This window comes from Microtus oregoni, unplaced genomic scaffold, assembly GCF_018167655.1.
Source record: "Microtus oregoni isolate MIOR12 unplaced genomic scaffold, Mior012 000032F_ref0000030, whole genome shotgun sequence".
Lineage (NCBI taxonomy): Eukaryota > Metazoa > Chordata > Mammalia > Rodentia > Cricetidae > Microtus > Microtus oregoni.
The window spans coordinates 23,509,883-23,527,223 of NW_024543091.1; the positions used below are offsets into that span (position 1 = coordinate 23,509,883).

The following is a 17,341-nucleotide window of genomic DNA, read 5'->3' on the forward strand; positions in this document are numbered from 1 at the left end:
TGGCATGCTTCTGATGTCACCATTAGTACCCCTCTTCCAGGTACAGGGGAAGGTCACCTGGGTCTCCTTGCCAGCCAGGAGTTCCTGACCTAGATAGACAGGAAGTTGGATCACACGAGGCCATGAGGGCTAAGATAAATAGTGGCGGTAGTAGGGATTTTAAGATGCAGGAGAAGAGGCTGGCGGGAGGCCACTGGGCAGAAAGAACCACAGATAGGATGCTGTGGAGGCCTCAGTGTGGGATGGGCAGCTTTGGAAGGAATGGAGTGTTCTGGAGCCAAGGGAGGGAGCCTTGCCTTAAAGTCATTCTGCCTTTGTAGTGGCTGCTTCGGGAGCTCAGGCTTTGCCCAGGAAACTGTTTGAGCAGGAGGCCAGCTTGGATGGGGTGGCGTGGTCATCTCTTTCTACAGGTTGTCCATCTGGCTGTTTGAAGGCCTCTGTTCAGAACTCCTATCTTCCAGCCTGGAAGGGGTGTGGTGTGTGTGTATGTGTGTGTGTGTGTGTGTGTGTGTGTGTGTGAGAGAGAGAGAGAGAGAGAGAGAGAGAGAGAGAGAGAGAGAGAGAGACTGAGACTGAGACTGAGTCGGCCAGGTTGCCAAGGGCTGGAACATCCTGGGTACTCTGTGAGTTATCTCTAAAAGACCAATAAGCAATCTCAGTCCCAGTTCTGGTTCAAGTGCAGGCAGCAGAGTTTTCCAACGCAGTGAAAATGCGGATGGATGGTTTCCGGGGCCTGGCAGCATTCCTTTGGCTTGCAGTGAGCAGAATTAGTTTGGTTCTTAGCAGCATCCTCCGTAGCTAGAAAGGTCTGCCGTCCCCGCAGCATGGAAGAGCTGCATGCTTGTTGACATAGGGCTCGGAGGGAAAGCCGGCAGAACCATGAGTAGGTCTCATGAATCAGCCTCTCCACCTCCTTCTCTGTCCTCTTTCTCCCCCCCCCCTTCTCCAAACTTTACCCTGCATCTTGTGGAGAAGAGAGGGGACAAGGACAATTTTCTCAGAGTCAAAGGAGGTCATCTGCGATTCAAATACACTATTTAGCAGTCATCAAAAGTGGGTTCTGCAGTGTAGTGCTGAGGTTAGTGGGCTCTGCTTTCCTCTTGTTCTTGGTGACTTTGGATGTCACCTCACACCGTATATGGTTTTCACTTAAAAACAGGAATAAGGCCCCCATCCCAACACACCTAGGACCCTTGAATTTCACGAGAACTGCTGGGACAAGGTCTGCCCTGAGGTTTCCATTGCATCTGTTTCCCTCCACCTGTGCCCACCTGTAGGCTCGCCCTTAGTCCTGGGCTCTCCAGGGGAGTAGGGAAGCAGATGCCTCTGCTGCTGCTCATGTCTAGATTTTCCTGTGAGGCCAGGGTGCTGCTGATTGCTGTGCAGGACACAGGAAGTGACGACACCCCTCCTTCTCCATCCCACGGCCACCATGTCCGAAGTGCTCACACATGGGAAGCTGGGCTTATTTCATTCACAGCCAGGACCAAAGTTCCCATTGACCACCCTCTTCCTGAAAGGCCATACCCTGAGCCTACCCCCAGGCTAGCCCAAGGGCCAGAGGATCGGTCGGTCTGTGTGTGGGGTCCACTTCCGAGAGAGCAAGGCTGAGTCCCAGGATTGCTGGGGCGGTCTTTTGCATAGAAGGAAAATTCTGATATGAGTACTCCAAGGGCCACTTATGGAGAGGTCCCACACTGATTGCCCATAGTCCCAAGACCAATGCAAGGAGCTGTTTAAGGCACCAGTATCTCACCCTCAACCCCACCCCAACCCCTGTTATCTGATGAGAGCATCTAAGCAAAACTTGAAGTCACTTAGCTTCGCTCTTTGGACCAGAAAGCGGGGTGGGGAGGGGGAGACAATAAACCCACAGATAATACAAAACTCAAGAAAAACAAGTAAATTAGCGAAGCTCTGAGGCATGCTGGGAATTACATTGTGCAGACAAATGGGTGTTCCAGCTGGCACAGGCATGACCTGGGAGTTGGTAGATAGGTGTGCCTTTCACTGGCAAATCCAAAATGGCAAAGAGCCTTTTCCTTTTTATACCAAAGCCTAGCAGGTGTTGGGGAAACTGTGAGGAGTAAACCAAAATGAGGTGAGTGGGGGTGGAGGTTTGGCTTCGGGGTGAACGCTCTACTCTTGTCAAGTTCAAAACCTTCACAGGAACCTTTAGAGTCAGTCCGTGCTTCTTGTAGATAACCCGGAAGGCCCAGAGGAAAGTCTTTCTCCACACACTAAAGATAAGTCCCCGTGGAATGGCTAAGGCTTGCTTGGATCATGCAGTTGGAATAGGGTATGGGGGTGAGTCCCACAGGCTGTATGTGAACTTGGGGGGAAGGGGGTAGAACATAGGAAAGTCTGTCAGTCTCTCAGAAAAGGAAGGAATTGGTGTTGCAAGCTGACTGAGAAGACCACTGGCAGAGTCAATGTATATTAGTCAGCTAGTGCTGTGTGAGAATCCATACCAATCCCCCAGCAGGCCATGGGGCAGCAGCCACCTGGTGCTTCATGGTGCTCACAGAGATACGGGGGAGTAGGAGGAAGTACACAGTGCCTCTGCTGATGTCTGGGAGAGGTCAAGGGACAAGACAGTATTTATACCCGTGACAGGCTTGGCAGAGCCACAGGGCAGGGTACTTGGGTCAGATGTCACAGTCGCCAGTGACCAGCATTGTCCAGGGACTACATTTCAGCATCGCCTCTTGGTGATGCATATACATGAGGCAGGATCCTGAGAAGGCTCAGAACAGCGATCACTGTCGCTGTTAGTGCTCCACAGGATAACGAAAAAGAGAATGCTTGTCTGTGAGAGGCCAGAGTTCAGTAATGAGAGCGCGGGAGAGAGGAAGGGAGGTGAGCTCTTCCTTCAGATCGTCTCACATCAGGGCACAGGTTTCTGAGACGCGGCTGGAGTTTAGTAATGGTTTGAGGTGAGTTTTTCTGAGGGTGATGGAACAACCCTTTTTTCACCTCTGTTTTCAGCACTGGTCTAGGCTTGAGTCTGCCTCTGCCTTCCACAAACTATGTGGCTTTAGGCGAGGCCCTGGAGGTCTGAGCTCGGCAGTAGCAGGGATTCACGAAGGGTTGCCGTGTTGGCTTCTCACATGGTGGGTCTGGCACCTGTCCATGCTGAATAGGTACCAACATGTTTCTGGAATTTGCGTGTTCTGCCCCTGACCTGTGACCCCTTGCCATTCCCCACATGGCTACTGGACCATAGATAGGAGTAGTATTGGCTTAAGGTGGACCCCAGCCCAGCCCTCTCACCAAGGCAGTGCTCTGACCGACATCCTCCTCACCATCGGCTCCAGCCTCTGGCAAGTCCACATCCTTGGCTGTGGCTCCCACCACCATTTTGGGACACTTTACGGGTCTCATTTGAAGCCAATGGGAGGAAGCTTCATTTCCTGCCACAGGAAATTGTTTGGCTGGGGAAGAATATGTTTAAAGATTAAAACCTTCTGTCCAGGGAGCTGGAGGGAGATGCTAAGAGGTTTGGGGGTCAACCATGAGGAAGACACTGGGTGTGGAAAGAGAACTCAGTCACAGTTGGGGAGCAGGTCTGCCCTCTCATCAATTGGTGAGCCGCTGGGAGGAAGGAAGGCCTGCTTTAGAGAGAGAAGCTAGCCATGAATACAGCCTTTCCTGTTACTGAGCATGCTCGTGGCAATATGAGCTCAGAATGGGGACTTAATTACTGGATTTACTTAATGGGCCCCAAGCCATGCCTGGGGAGGGCGTGTTCTGGACACATCAGCTGTGTTAAACCCAGCAGCAGGAACGCCCAGTTCACTCATACTATTTGGTAAGCATTTTGAGTGGGAAAGAGAAAGGGAGGGACAAAGGGAGGGAGAAAGAACGGCTTAGACTTTGAATCAAGAGGAGCTGCCACAATGGTCTGTGAAGAATGAATGAGATGCCTTTGTCATCTTGGGATATATATAATGATTTTATGGCTTCGAAGCAGGGACGTGGACCAGATGACTTCTTGAAAGTCTGGTCAGGTGGTCATGTGCTCAAGAGCCTTGCAGTTAGGAGAGCTGGCCTCTGGCTGCAGCCCTGGTACAGACTGCGTGGCTCTAGGGTCCCACCTTTGCTTTGGACTGGTCTAAGGGGTTGGATTTAATGAGCCAGGAGCATTGGAGACTTACTTTATGAACCATACAGCATGGTGTTGGTGGAGACCACCTAAGATGAACCAGGAACAGGCACCAGGGAGACAGGAAGCCCCATGGTGGCTGCTCCTGTTACGCTCCTGGATCACCCAAGCCAGGAAGGACTGACTTCTGAGCAGCTAGGCTCCTTCCTTAGCCTAGCATCATGCACGGGAGTGAGGCAGTGTGGAGCCTTGGTGCTAATGCAGAAACCTGCTGATGTCTGATGTGTTCTCACGGCACCGGGGCTGCATGGAGTGTCACCCAGGCCTCTCAAGAGGCTGTCAATGGTACTTCTAGTTCAGACAAAATACGAAGGCTGAGGTTTGCTCAAATTTATAGAGTTGCTGGACACAGAAATGGCAAATCCAGGCTTAGGCAAGTCCAAAGTCTTCTTTGCCCCCCTCCCCTTGGAATTGTGGTATAATTTACAAATCAACTGTGCATACCCAAAGTGTGCTGTTTGGTAAATTTCAGCACGTGTCTGTCCATAATGCCACCACAGTCAAGATAATAAATAGAGCCTGTATCCCGCCAAGGTCTCCCTTGCTAACTCCATCCCTCCCATCTCTGCATGCATGCCTCACCTTCCCGGGCATAGCTTGCTGGGCATGGTGGTGATGCATGGCTGTAGTTCAAGCACTTAGGAGGTTGAGGCAAGAGGATCATACAAGTTTGAATTGGCCCGGGGACTATACCGTATCTGCCATCACCAAAGCTAGAGTGAGTGACAGCTGTGTCAAAATAAAAAACCAAGCAATAACAATTTTACATACACAGAACGACCCAGTTCCTTTCACTCATGACCTTGATCCATCCATGCATTGCTCCAGAGGCCAATATTGTCAGTCATCCTCTTTGTGGACGTAGCAAAGTACTTAGGTGTCCGTACACTTGTGGGCGTATGGCTTTGTTTCTCTTGGGGGAATGCTTAGAAGAAGAATAGGTAGATCCTATGGTAGGTGTTGTGGCTTGAGTATGAAATATACTCTATAGGCTCACATGTCTGAACGCTTGGTCTCAAACTTTGACAGCACTGGAAGGATATGGAACCTTTAGGAGGGAGAGTCCCCCTGGAGGAAGTAAGTCCCTAGAGGTGGGTTTTGAGGCCCTATAGCCTAGCCCCACTTCCTGTTCACTCTGCTTCCTGAGTACAGATACAATATGACCACCTGACCTCTGGCTCCCGTTGCTTTGTCTTCTCTTCTGCAGTGAAGGGGTTGTAGGTCTCCGGAAGCCAAAAGAAGCTATTTGTTCCTTAGGATGCTTTTGTCAAGGTACTTTATTACAGCCACTAATTAGCTAAGACAAAAGCTGGCACCAGGAGTGGGGTGCAGACCATCGCTGTGGGAAGTCAAGGAGGCGGGCGCTTGAGGCAGCTGGTCATAGTGCAGACATGGTCAGGAAGAAAACAGAGATAAAGATTGTTCCCCGCTCACATTTTCCTTCTCAACAGTCCAGGATCCCATCCCAGAGAATGGTGCTACCCTTAGCGGGCTGGTCTCCCATCTCAGTTAACCCAGTCAGGATAATACCCCTGTGACAGGCATACATAGAGACCCATCTCCCAGGGGACTCTATATTTGTCAAACTGACCGTTAGACAGACCATCACAATTTATGTCAGATTATTTAATCACAGCAACTGAAAAAGAAACTAGTATAGTAGGTTTCTACGTTGGACTTTGAAGGAAACTCCCCACCGGTCAGAGCCACTCTATCACTGTTTCCCGTTAGTGACGTATACGAGTTCCGGTTGCTCCACACCGTTGCCACCAGGAGGCACACACAGTCCTTTTAATTTAGCTGTTCCCATAGTTGTGTGGTGGCATCTCATCATATGTAGTTATATTTTATTTTACGTGTGTGGGATTTTGCCTGCACGCATGTCTATGTACGATGGTGTGCTCCATGGCCCAAGGAAAAGGCATACCACCCTCGGGAACTAGAATTATGGGTGGTTGTGAACCTCTGCGTGAGTGCTGGGAATCAAACCCAGGACCTCCGCAAGAATGGCAAGTGTTCTCAGCTGCTGAGCCAGCTGGAGAGTCCCTTGGTAGTTTTAATCCACTGCACAGATTTATAGTTCTAGTCCCCTACCCCCTGTACTTTGCTAATTAGTAATGAAATAGAACATCTTGTCATCTCAGACTAGCGTCTGTCTAGATGATTCACCTGTTAATTCCAGATTCGGTTGTTTTGGCATTTTTTACCCTAGAAACGGAAGCTCTGTGAGATTTAGTCTTTGCCAATGTCACCTGTTATTTTTGTTTAAGTCTGCAGATCAGGAGCCTCTACCCTGATTTCCTAGTTATCGATATATGAACTTGGATTTTTAATGGATTGTGCTTTTGGTGTAGTATCCGAGAAGTTATTGTTCAAGTCACAGAGATCTTACAAAGTTTGTCTTGACTTTTTCGTTGTTTGATTTTGTTTGTTTGTTTTTCAAGACAGTTTCTCTGTGTAACAGCTCTAGCTGTCCTGGAACTCGCTCTGTAGACCAGGTCTTGAACTCACAGAGGTCACCTGCCTCTGCCTCCTGAGTGCTGGTATTAAAGGCGTATGTCACCACCATCTGCCTGTCTTGACTTGATGTTTTTGTAGTTTTGAGTTTTGTACTTTGACCTTCCATTCCTACAGAGGTGTAAGGTGTAGGTTGAAGTTCACTTTTCTTGGTGTGGCTCTCCAGTAGGTCCAGCACCACCTACTGAAAGGTCCACCTCTCCCAGCTGGTGTGTCTTTGGCCCTTCGTTGAAAGTCAGCCTTCATGTATATGTGACTATGTATGGCCTTTCTTGGGTCCCATGGGTATGCTGGTCAGTTTTGAGTGCATTGCCACATTGCTTTGATGAGGGTAGCATTCTTGCTTTTTGGAACTGTATTTTCTATGCATGTATTTGTATGGGTTTGTGTGTGCAGGTATGCTGATGTGTGCAGTACCTATGCACATGTTTGTGTATGACTGTGGAGGTCAGAAGACAACTCTGGCTGCTGTCCACTTTGTTTTTTTCATTTTTTTTTGAGACAGGGTCACATTGGCCTGGGTCTCATCAGGAAGGTGAGGCAGGGTGGTCTCGCGATCTGGCTGTTTCTGCCTACTCAGTGCGCTACCATAGCCAGCTGTTTTTCCTTGAGCTCCGAGGACTGAACACAGGTTCTTGCGCCTGTGACACAGCTGGCTGGCCATCTCCCTAGCTCTCTTTGTTACTTTTAAAGCAAGAAGATACCCCTCCCACCATCCAGGTAGGCCTGTCGGGCCCATTCTTCCTCACTGCTGGCATGGTCCTTCTCCTGCCACTTCTCTCTTGTCCTCGTCTTTCCCACCAGAGAGGTGACCTCAGCATCCAGCCAGTCCTGTGCCTTTGTCATACCCTGAAGAGTCAGTGTGGCCTCTTCCCTTATCTTTGGGGAATTCGGTAGCTTTGAAAGAAAGTGAGGAGAGCTGAAGGATTTTATGTCTCCACTTTCCCCTCACCCTTTCTCTTTGTCAACCCCACAGCTCAGCCGCTTTGCCTACGGCTGGCTTAGAGAATGACCACAGTCACCAGTGACTGAGAGGAATGCTCACCGTGGGCTGGAGCTTTGTAAAGCAGTTTCTAGTAGAGATCAGGCAAGGGGGAGACTGTCCCCATCGTAACAGACGCAGCAGTTGAGAGTCCTGGTGCCCAGGGTTGCAGAGTCAGGAGCGTGAGCCACATCTCCAGTCTTCTGGCTGCACATCCGGCTGACTTCCTTCTGTGCCTCAAGGACTAGTCTCAGGCTGTCCTCTCTTGTTCGGCTCAGTAATTACTGTTTTCAGCTGCAGGGGCTATTTGGTCTGGGCCTCAGGGGGGTGGGGAGGTAATTACATCCTTCTACAGGCCCTTAGTCAGCAGCTCTCGGCCAGTCCCTGTGACCAAGCCCAGCACTGACCTTTGTCCCTCCCCATTTCAGGCCAGTGCCTTGGAGATTGGTTGGACCCTGTTTGGTTCTGGTTGGCACATCTACCCAGCCCTCTCTCTTATAAAGCATCATAAAATCTGTTGGATCAGTTTGTAGTGGCCCTCTGCTGGCTTGACTCAGCTACTAGAAGCATCATGCCCCTAACCTGGAGCTCCTAGGACAAGCCTTCTTATGGAAGAGGCAGTCCTACCTCCATTACTCTAGCCCCACCCCCCCCCCCCGCCCCGCAACCTGTGGGCCACACGCAGTCAGACTTATCACAGTATTTGCCTTTTTCATCCATGTGCATGAACACAGCCCATGTAAACATCTCAGAGGCCATTTGCTGCTTCTGGGGAACAGTCAGACTCGTTCTGCCTGCCACCTAACCTCCTCTGTATGCAGCCTCTACCCTGTCCAGTGGTCGTCTCTACAAGGGCAAGATTGGTGGCAGGTATACCTGCTTGAGTGTATCTCAGGCAGGTTCCCTTCCTTGAGAGCTGCTGCTGGGAGAATTCTGGGGTCTGCTGGATGCAAGGCCTTTCTTTTGGCCTGGGAAGCCTCGGCCTTCTTTGGTGGGCCTCCTTGCTGCTTTTGGGAGCTGGGCACATGTCCAGTAAGAACAGTTAGCTGTGATGCTTTGATTTCCTGGTCCCCTGTGTGTGGGGGAGGAAAGAACTTGAGAGTGTCTGCCAGCAAACTTGAACTCCCCAGGAGCTGTTGGGGGCCGGAGATGGGAGACAGCAATCCAAGCCTCTACCACTGACACCTCCTGTCCCTTCTCTGCCATGGCAGGTCACTGGATGGCCGGCTGCAGGTGTCCCATCGGAAGGGGCTCCCCCATGTCATCTACTGCCGCCTATGGCGATGGCCTGACCTGCACAGCCACCATGAGTTACGGGCCATGGAGCTGTGTGAGTTCGCCTTCAACATGAAGAAGGATGAAGTGTGCGTAAATCCTTACCACTATCAGAGAGTAGAGACACCAGGTATGTGTGTGTGTGTGGCCTTGCCCTCCCCGTCCTACCAACTCTGGAGGGTCTAAGGTGCCCTCAGGGACTGAGACTTCAGCGACCTGGCACTGACCCACCTCTGTTGTGTTTTCCTTGGGGACAGTTCTACCTCCAGTGTTGGTACCACGCCACACCGAGATCCCGGCTGAGTTCCCCCCGCTGGATGACTACAGCCATTCCATCCCTGAGAACACTAACTTCCCCGCTGGCATTGAGCCCCAAAGCAATATTCCAGGTAGGCATTGGCGGCTGCACAGGCAGCCAGGAGGCAGGGATGGCGCCATTTCCCCATTCTCTTCACGTCATCCTGCGTACAGCAGGCTCGTGGGCCCTGATTATGAACCATATCCCAACCGGGAATGATCGGTGGCCCAAATTCCCCTAACGATGTTTTTCTTGGCATGGGAGACCCTGTGACCCTTGTGCAGGGCTCCGGTGCTGTCATTTATTTTGAAAGCGGAAATAGCAACACTGTGTCTCTGCTCTCCCTCCCAGCCCACAAGGCTGGCATACAGGCAGGGTCCCTGAGGGGTACAGGCTGCAGAGTGTGGAACAAGGCAGCAGAGGGCCCTGTAAATACCCTGAGCTTTGGACTGGGCAGAGTGGGAGTTGAGGCAGTAAATAGAATGTGCCTCATTGTCATGGTGCCAGCATTTCTGGAAGCCCCTCATCTACATGCAGATCATGTGTGAATCACTGCCGGGCACTCTGGGCATCCAGGAAAGCTGTGCTTGGCCATGCTAGGGCCAGTCAGGGCCACTTTTTGCTTTTGGGGCAATGATCCAGCTGTGTTCCTTTTAGAGTGTTCTAATTTGGATGTGGCTTTTGCTCTCTGGGTTGGCTTACTGGGCTGAGGTTAGCTGTGGCCCGTGTCTTGGGTCAGAACGCATGCACGCAGAGGCCAGCTGTCTGGCTTCTCAGATCCTTGCAGGTAGTGCTAGTCTCGGGGGGGGGGGGGGTGTTAAGCTGTCCACTCCCTATCAGATGGCAGACCTTGGAGGGCTAAGGCAGGGTGGGAAGGTGAGGTCGAGTTCCGAGAAATGGATCATTGAGGGCGCCACCACTGAACGGCAGCCTCACTGGGGAGTTAAGCCACATCCCCTAGAGACAACAGTGGCAGGAACAGCCAGCTTGCACAGGGACAGCCTCAAGGCCACAGCTCCCAGGGGACAGAGATGGTAAAGTAGGCATGTCCTAAAGCCTCCCTTCTTTACCTGACCTTGAAGGATGGGGACAAGCCAGCTAAACCGTGGTCCTAGAACAAAGCATTTCAGATTTGGGAGTCAGTGTGTTAGGATCCAGGTTGGGAGGCAGAGGGCAGTGCTGGAAAAGGCCTGAGCATGGCAGAGTCCAGGAACTGACACCTGCCCTTGAGGCCCAGCTTTCTTCTAGGCACTCTGCACTCTGCGGTGGAGTGAATGTATGCTATATTGGCCAGCAAATGGAGCGCCAGGGCCAGGCCTTACATTCCTTCTAATGGGACTGCCTGCCTTCTGATCCCCAGAAACCCCACCCCCTGGCTACCTGAGTGAAGATGGAGAAACTAGTGACCACCAGATGAACCACAGCATGGACGCAGGTCAGTAGTGGTGGCTTGCCCCTCCCTTCTGCCCCCCTGCTTTCCTGCCTGCCTGCTGTCTATAGAGTACTCCTCGTGTGCCTCGTACGTCACTGGAGATACACAGGGGCACAAAGTTGTTTTCCTGACAGTGTAGCCTGGCCATGTGGGTGAGGTGCTGGCAGAGGGTGGGAGAAGGACTCCCACACCCAGAGCAGTGCAGGTGAGCAGGGAGGAAAACCTGCGTGGAGGAACAGCCCTTTCTGGTGGCCAGCAAAGACACCAGAAGCAACTGTTATTATTATTATTTTTTTTCAAATGTAGTGGACAAATGAGATCGGCATGCCCCTGCTGGGAGGGACTGGGCCGAGTTTTCTCTTGCTGCGGTCCCAGATGTTTCCTGTGTCATATGTTATGGGACCAAATTGCTTCCAAACGAGCAGCTTCTTGAACAGAGCCCCAGCTGCCACACGGGACCTGCTCGGCATTGTGTGGTGGGTGAGGAGGGAGAGAGCAGATGTTCCCACGATGGCGGGCTGCCTCACGCACAGACCACAAGAGTTTACACAATCCACAGGAGGGTAGAAGAGGGTTACATATGCGGCAGAAGCACAGTCACGGGGGTATTGTGCTCTTAGGTCAAGCATGCCCCCAGACATACCTATCCAGGCCTGTGGCTGGCAGCATGGACCCAGCTGAGTGCACGGGAGACCTTCTTGTACTCAGTGCCAAGTGACCACTGCAAACTTGCAGCTACGGGCAGTGAGCCAGCTAGGCAGCCTGCCTCCAGCTGCAGAGCTTCTCCTCAGTCCCGCCCCCCCCCTCTGTGTGTAGAATGACCATTATAAACAAACATGATCAGAGAGGTCTGTATGTGGGAAGGACTAGTCAGGCATGCTTTCACTGGCTTCAAGCTGCTTGCGCCCTTCATTGTCTTTCTGTCCCATTATACTGTGTCCCCTCTCCTATCTCTCTCTTTCTCTTTCTCCATGCAAAGCTCTGGGGGGCCAGGGTTTGTGTACCCAGCTAACCTAGGCATGGATGGGCAAAGGTCTCTCTTTGTCCCTTGGTTTTCCTCAAAGTAGCCTGTTTGGCTCCTAGTCCAATTGCTAATGGGCTTTTCTTCTCTATCAGGTGAGGTGTGGAGGTGTCTCTGGTCTGAGGGTCACCAAAGTCACCCTCAGGTCTTGCCTGGCAGCATATGTGCCCTTTCAGAATAACCCTGACCTTCATGATTTGAGCTACTGCAAAATAGGAAACAACTATTGAAGGTTTCCTGTATGCCAATCCTGGCATTAATCTTTTTTTTTAATGTAACTATCTTATACTTAGTTTATATAGTTCAATAGATGATTATTCCCTTCTTTGTACCAGGGGAAAAATTAAGGCCCCATAATGTAATATATTTTTACCAAAACTACAGCCAAAGTTATGGCTATTATGTAGCAAGCTTTTCAAGCACCATTATGGCCTCCAGAATTGTTTCTTATCTCCACCGGGTCAGGTGCTGCCACAGGGGAGAAGAGAAAGCCTGTGACCTGGTCTTTACCCTCAGAGTTCAGAGCTCTTCTGTTGGGATGAAATAAAAGAGCCCCAGGGACAGCTCAAGGCAGCTTCAGGGCTCAGCCTCAAGGTCTGGTGGATGTCAGGGGGTGGGGCCAGGCTGTAAGACATTCATAAATAAGTAACTGCACTCCAAGGCATGCGGGAACAAAGGAGGGTAGGATGGGGCCCTGTGGAAAGGCCGCCACTGGCTTTCTTTGAAGACTGGTGTGTGTGTGTGTGTGTGAGTGTGTGTGTGTGTGTGTGTGTGTGTGTGAGAGATTTTTCTTGGTAGCTGGGGCAGAGAGAAGATCAGAGTATGAATTCGGTAGAATCCTGCCTTGCACAAAGTATCAAGTCAGTCGCTGAGTTGCAGGATTTCTGAGGCTGGGTCTGTGAATTTCCTGAGGTGATCTCAGGTACCTTAGAGCTAGACTGTGGAGTTGGGCAGTGTGGGAGGGAGAGAGGAAGGCTGCCCCTCCACAGTACCCGGCTGTGAGGCATGGGAATGTGTATCTTTACCCTTTCATTTCCTCAGGATAGTCAGCTGTCCCTGAGGGCAGGTGTGTGCGCTGGCCTAGCCGAGCCTACCACGGCCTGTGCCGGAGAGGCCCTCTAAGGCTGGTTACTTAACCCACCCATTCCACAGAGAGGGCAGCATGCCTAGATGTGTGGCGGGGAGTGTATGAGGCCAGGTCAAGGCTGGGTTGCTTAAGGTTTGGTCCAGGGCTTCCTTATGGCATGGTGAGGGATCCTGTCTTGACTGTAGAATACTCCAACAACATCTTACAACTGCGTATCACCTTGCAGGCTCTCCAAACCTATCCCCGAATCCGATGTCCCCAGCACACAATAACTTGGGTGAGTATTCATCGGTAAGCTGGGGGCCATCTCAGCTGATTGCCTGAGTGGGAAGGGACAGTGAAGGTGAGCCCTGACCCTCTCCGTCACCACCAGCCCAGCTTAACCCATGGGGTTTCTGGTTACAGTGATCCTGGGGTCACCTCAGAACAGGGAAACCCGAGATCAGTGGTGTCAGGAAAGACAGCCTATGCTGGGGTTCGTGTTTCCCCTGGGCGGCATTCAGACGTGAGTGAACGAAATCTCCCAGACCTCAGGCCCAGGAGACGGGGCCTCAGCCAGCCAAACGCATGTGTGTGGCTTGGGGCAAAGCCACAGGCGGCTGCCCAGACTCAGCCCCCGGCTCCCAGAAGCTTGTTTCAGACACACGGTGGGATTTCAGCTGAGTTTATCATCTCATAATAACTTGTTATTAAAGCAGCAACATATAAGGAATTTGGGGGAAAAGCAATGTGCCCACGATCGCACTGCCCAGCACAACTGTTTTATCATGGTCTGTCCGGTGTTTGTGGGGCAGTGTATACATGTATACTGTGCCACTGAAGCCATGGCCCGTCTGATCCTCTACAAATGCGTTTCTCCATTTGGAAGTCTTGATTATCACTGTACTATCTCACGATGTTTCTATCAGCTGACCCCACTGTTCCCACAACAATCTTCAGCTGTTGGACACAGGTCAGCGTTCTGAGGGTCACCCTGCCAGCCTGCCAGCATCCTTCCAGCATTGGGGAGGGAGACTCTTCAGGAGTCCTTGGGGCTAGAAACGGCAGAGGGGCTCAGAACAGATGAGATGTCTGTGTTTTTATCAAAGGTAGCTTTGGATATTCTGGTCTGTAGTTTGGGTTCATTGGGGGCGGGGCAGGGCTGGGGTTAAGGCTGGCACTTGCTCTCTGGCCCAGGAAAAGCAGTTGATCATGGTGGGACACTTTGGAGCAGAGCACACTGGACAGGCTGGTGTGCCCATTTGTTTCAAGACCTTGGCCGATAATGTTGGCGAAAACTCCTCATGCGGAATACTGGGAAACACATAAAGAGTCTTTGAAAAGTGCCGACGGGTGGGCGGAGCAAAACATGACTTTGAGATACAGTTTAAATCTTTGGAGTGTAATCTCGAGGAGCTTGGCTGAGGGAAGGTCACATTCTTGATAGTGGAGGCCCGAGTTATTGAAAACAAACCAAGACTAGATGCCATTAAAGGCCGATCATTAAAGGCATCCAGCTTTGGGGATGAGCTGCTTTAGATTTATTTCTGGAACCATTTCACCTTAAGTATTCAGGCAGGTGCCACTGGGAAAGCCATCAAGGTCACAGACCAGTCTGCCGGTGGCAGCAGCCTCAGGCTAGAATTTTCTGACTTAGGATCCCTCATGTGCATTTAAATCTTCGACCTGGGTGCAGGCTGGGAGGAGGGTGAGCCAGGGCAGAATAATGATGGGACAAGTGTTTCCTGGGGGCCCTTCGGGGTACCCTGAGGGCTGGTCTTCATAACCATGGCAGAAGCTTGGTCACTTTTCATGTCACAGCTCAGGAGAGCCTCCTCGATCCATACCCTGTGTAGATGCTAGGATCCGGGGCAGTCATTCTCAACACTTCTAATGCTGTGGCCCTATAATATAGTCGCCATATTGTAACCCCCAGCCATAAAATTATCTTTGTTTCTACTCTATAACTGTAATTTGGTTGCTGTTAAGAATCGTAATATTGGTGTTTCCTGATAGTCTCAGGTGACCCCCATGAAAGGGTTGTTTGACACCCCCCCCAAGGGGGTTGAGACCCGTGGGTTGAGAACCATTGGTCTAGAGCCATGCTAGAAACATGGTCACAACATGACCACACCTGTATTTCCCTATGGAGCTGAGGGAGCAGGCATAGAAGTGTGGACTATGGCCAAGAGGAAGCCATAAGCAATGTGCTGGGCAGACTCAGCCCAGACTCACCTTGGGCCAGGTGGACATTGGAAAATAGAACGAGATGAGAGATGAGGGACATTGCAGATGGAGGAGCAGGTGTGCTCCGAGGAAGTCACCAATGTGGTTATCAGCTAGCAGGAAGGGCAGGGGCAAGGTGCAGCTGAGTCTTGAATGCAATGTCACTCCGCTTCCCTGCCCTCACAGCAGGAGGTTGCAGGTGTGCTGGAGGGGTTATGGTGAGATCCTAATAGCACCATCATAGAGGAAATCTGACCACTATATAGCGTATAAATTTGATGAGGCATTCTTGGAGGAAAACCAGAAAGAAACCCAAGTAGTTGGTGGGCATCCTAAGGGAAGCTAAGGTTCACACGCTAGAGAAATACGAAAGGCCGTTTCAAAAAGTGGCTGTGGACCTGTGCACACAGGACGGGGACCATAAGGAGGCCTGCCCTGATGAGGTGTGATGGGCCTAGAGAGAACTGCCAGAGGTCTCTATGCTCCATGGAACCTCCCTGGGAAGTCAGGGAGGCAGGGGCCCAAGACAGGAAGTTGTAACCTTTGCTTTGTGTTTGCTGTTACTCCAAGGCATTGATAGAGAGCACACGGTACCTGTGTGAAGCCACCTCCCCAAGTTCTGTGGTGAGCAGCATAGCAAGACCTCCAGGAAGCCCATAGGAAGGGGTCCAGTCCATCTCCTGTCCTTCCCACAAAGACTGCTAGGTACTTTTCTCCCTTACCCACTGACCATTCCAGCAAGTCCATTCAGGAATGCCACTGAAGGTTTGGCTGACATCATAGGAGTGGGTGGATTGGGTAGAGAGAGGACCCTGGCTCAGGAGAGAGCCAAAGACATAGGCGGAAGGAGACACTGGGGACAGAAGACAAGAGCCTGAGGCCAGGAGGAGGATAGGGTTATGGGCACAGTGGCCAGGAGGTAGAGGTGCTGAAAGCCAGTGACAGCAGAGGAGACTTCTCAGGAGTGCAAAATGAGATGTCAGAAGAGCTGAGGAGGGGCATCAGGAGCTTGGGAGCAACCTTCACAGAACAGTCAGAGGTGTGTGGTGCAGGAGAGCCGCAGGCTGAAGGGCATGCAGAAGGGGGCTGTTGAGGTAGCAAAAGCCGCACCCTTTGTGATTGGTGACTAGGTACCCCAAACTGCAGAATGGAGATCAGAACACCGAGAGTGTTGTCTTAGATAGGGTTACCATTTCTGCAATGAAACCATGATCAGCAGATTGGGGAGAAGGGGTTTGTTTGGCTAATACATCCACATCATAGTCCATCACTGAGGGAAGTTAGGACAGGAACTCAAACAGGGCAGGAGCCTGGAGGCAGGAGTGGATGCAGAGGCCATGTAGGGGCATTAACTTGGTTTATTCCTCATGGCTTGCTGAGCCTGCTTTCTTAGAGAACCCAGGACCACCAGCCCAATGATGGTCGCACCTACAATGGGCTGGGCCCTCTCACACCCATCGCTAAGAAAGAAAATGCGGTACAGGCTTGCCCACAGCCCCTGCTCTGCAAAACAAAGGGCCCAGGGGTTCCCCAGGGTTAGCCTCTTCTGGAGACATTTTCTCAGCTGAGGTTCTCTTCTCTCAGACGACTATAGACGATTATAGACGACTATAATTATATCAAGCTGATGTAATTCTAGCCAGAAGGGTGCTTTCTAGAAAAAGATGGGGACATCTCAAGATTACAGGTATGTCTTTGAAAGGTCTTGTTAAGAAATTATTATGCAGAGAAAGTGTACCACATTTGGTTATGGCTTCCATTTTCTTCCCCGCTCAGGCCCCAGCTCAGGTCTGGAGAAGAATGAACTTCTCAAAATCAGCGGTGCAGTGACCTGAGAGACAAGGCCCAAAGGCAGGACTGAGCCCCAGCCGGGCATGGTGCACAGAGGTTAACCCTGGGGAACCCCTGGGCCCTTTGTTTTGCAGAGCAGGGGCTGTGAGCTGGGCCTGTTTCTGTTCAGACACATCATGCTGGGTGGGTCACCTGAAATTTCCCAAGTGTCTACGTCAGGAAGATTGAGGAAAACAGGGGAAGGAAGCAGCAGGTTAGGGAAAGGTGACCCTCTGGTGAGTAAGTTGTTCCCTGTCACAGTGACACATGTAGGGTGTGCCTGGGCTGAGGAAACTGAGGTCCTTGTAAGAGCCCGACACAACAGAGAGCTGAGCCTATTGTGGTAATGGCTTCCTGGAGTGCCCATGACAGGGTGAGCCTTCCTCTGCTGGGTTAGGGCTGGGCTGGGTGGCAGGATCCGAAGCCCACCCTTCTCCCCCCACCCCTCACCTCCTTACCCCCTGGAATGACGAGAAGCCAGCAGGATTCATGCTGCCAGACACAGTACTTCTTAAAGGCCAGCTGCAGC

At 51.4% G+C, this 17,341-nt stretch overlaps 1 protein-coding gene across 4 annotated transcripts in view; it reads left to right on the plus strand.

The window, feature by feature from the left end:
- The window catches only part of Smad3 (SMAD family member 3), a 110,013-nt gene that overhangs the window by 78,692 nt on the left and 13,980 nt on the right, over positions 1-17,341 (plus strand). For 3 of the 4 annotated variants that reach the window (XR_005976710.1, XM_041679488.1, XM_041679490.1), the window contains exons 2-5: positions 8,876-9,069; positions 9,197-9,328; positions 10,598-10,672; positions 13,004-13,054. Coding sequence is in view for 3 of the 4 variants with exons in the window: in XM_041679488.1 (XP_041535422.1) it covers positions 8,876-9,069; positions 9,197-9,328; positions 10,598-10,672; positions 13,004-13,054 (452 nt within the window). In the remaining variant the exon portion in view is untranslated. Of the gene's footprint in view, positions 1-7,330; positions 7,403-8,875; positions 9,070-9,196; positions 9,329-10,597; positions 10,673-13,003; positions 13,055-17,341 lie in introns of those variants that run through there. The other variant, XM_041679489.1, reaches the window with a different exon arrangement.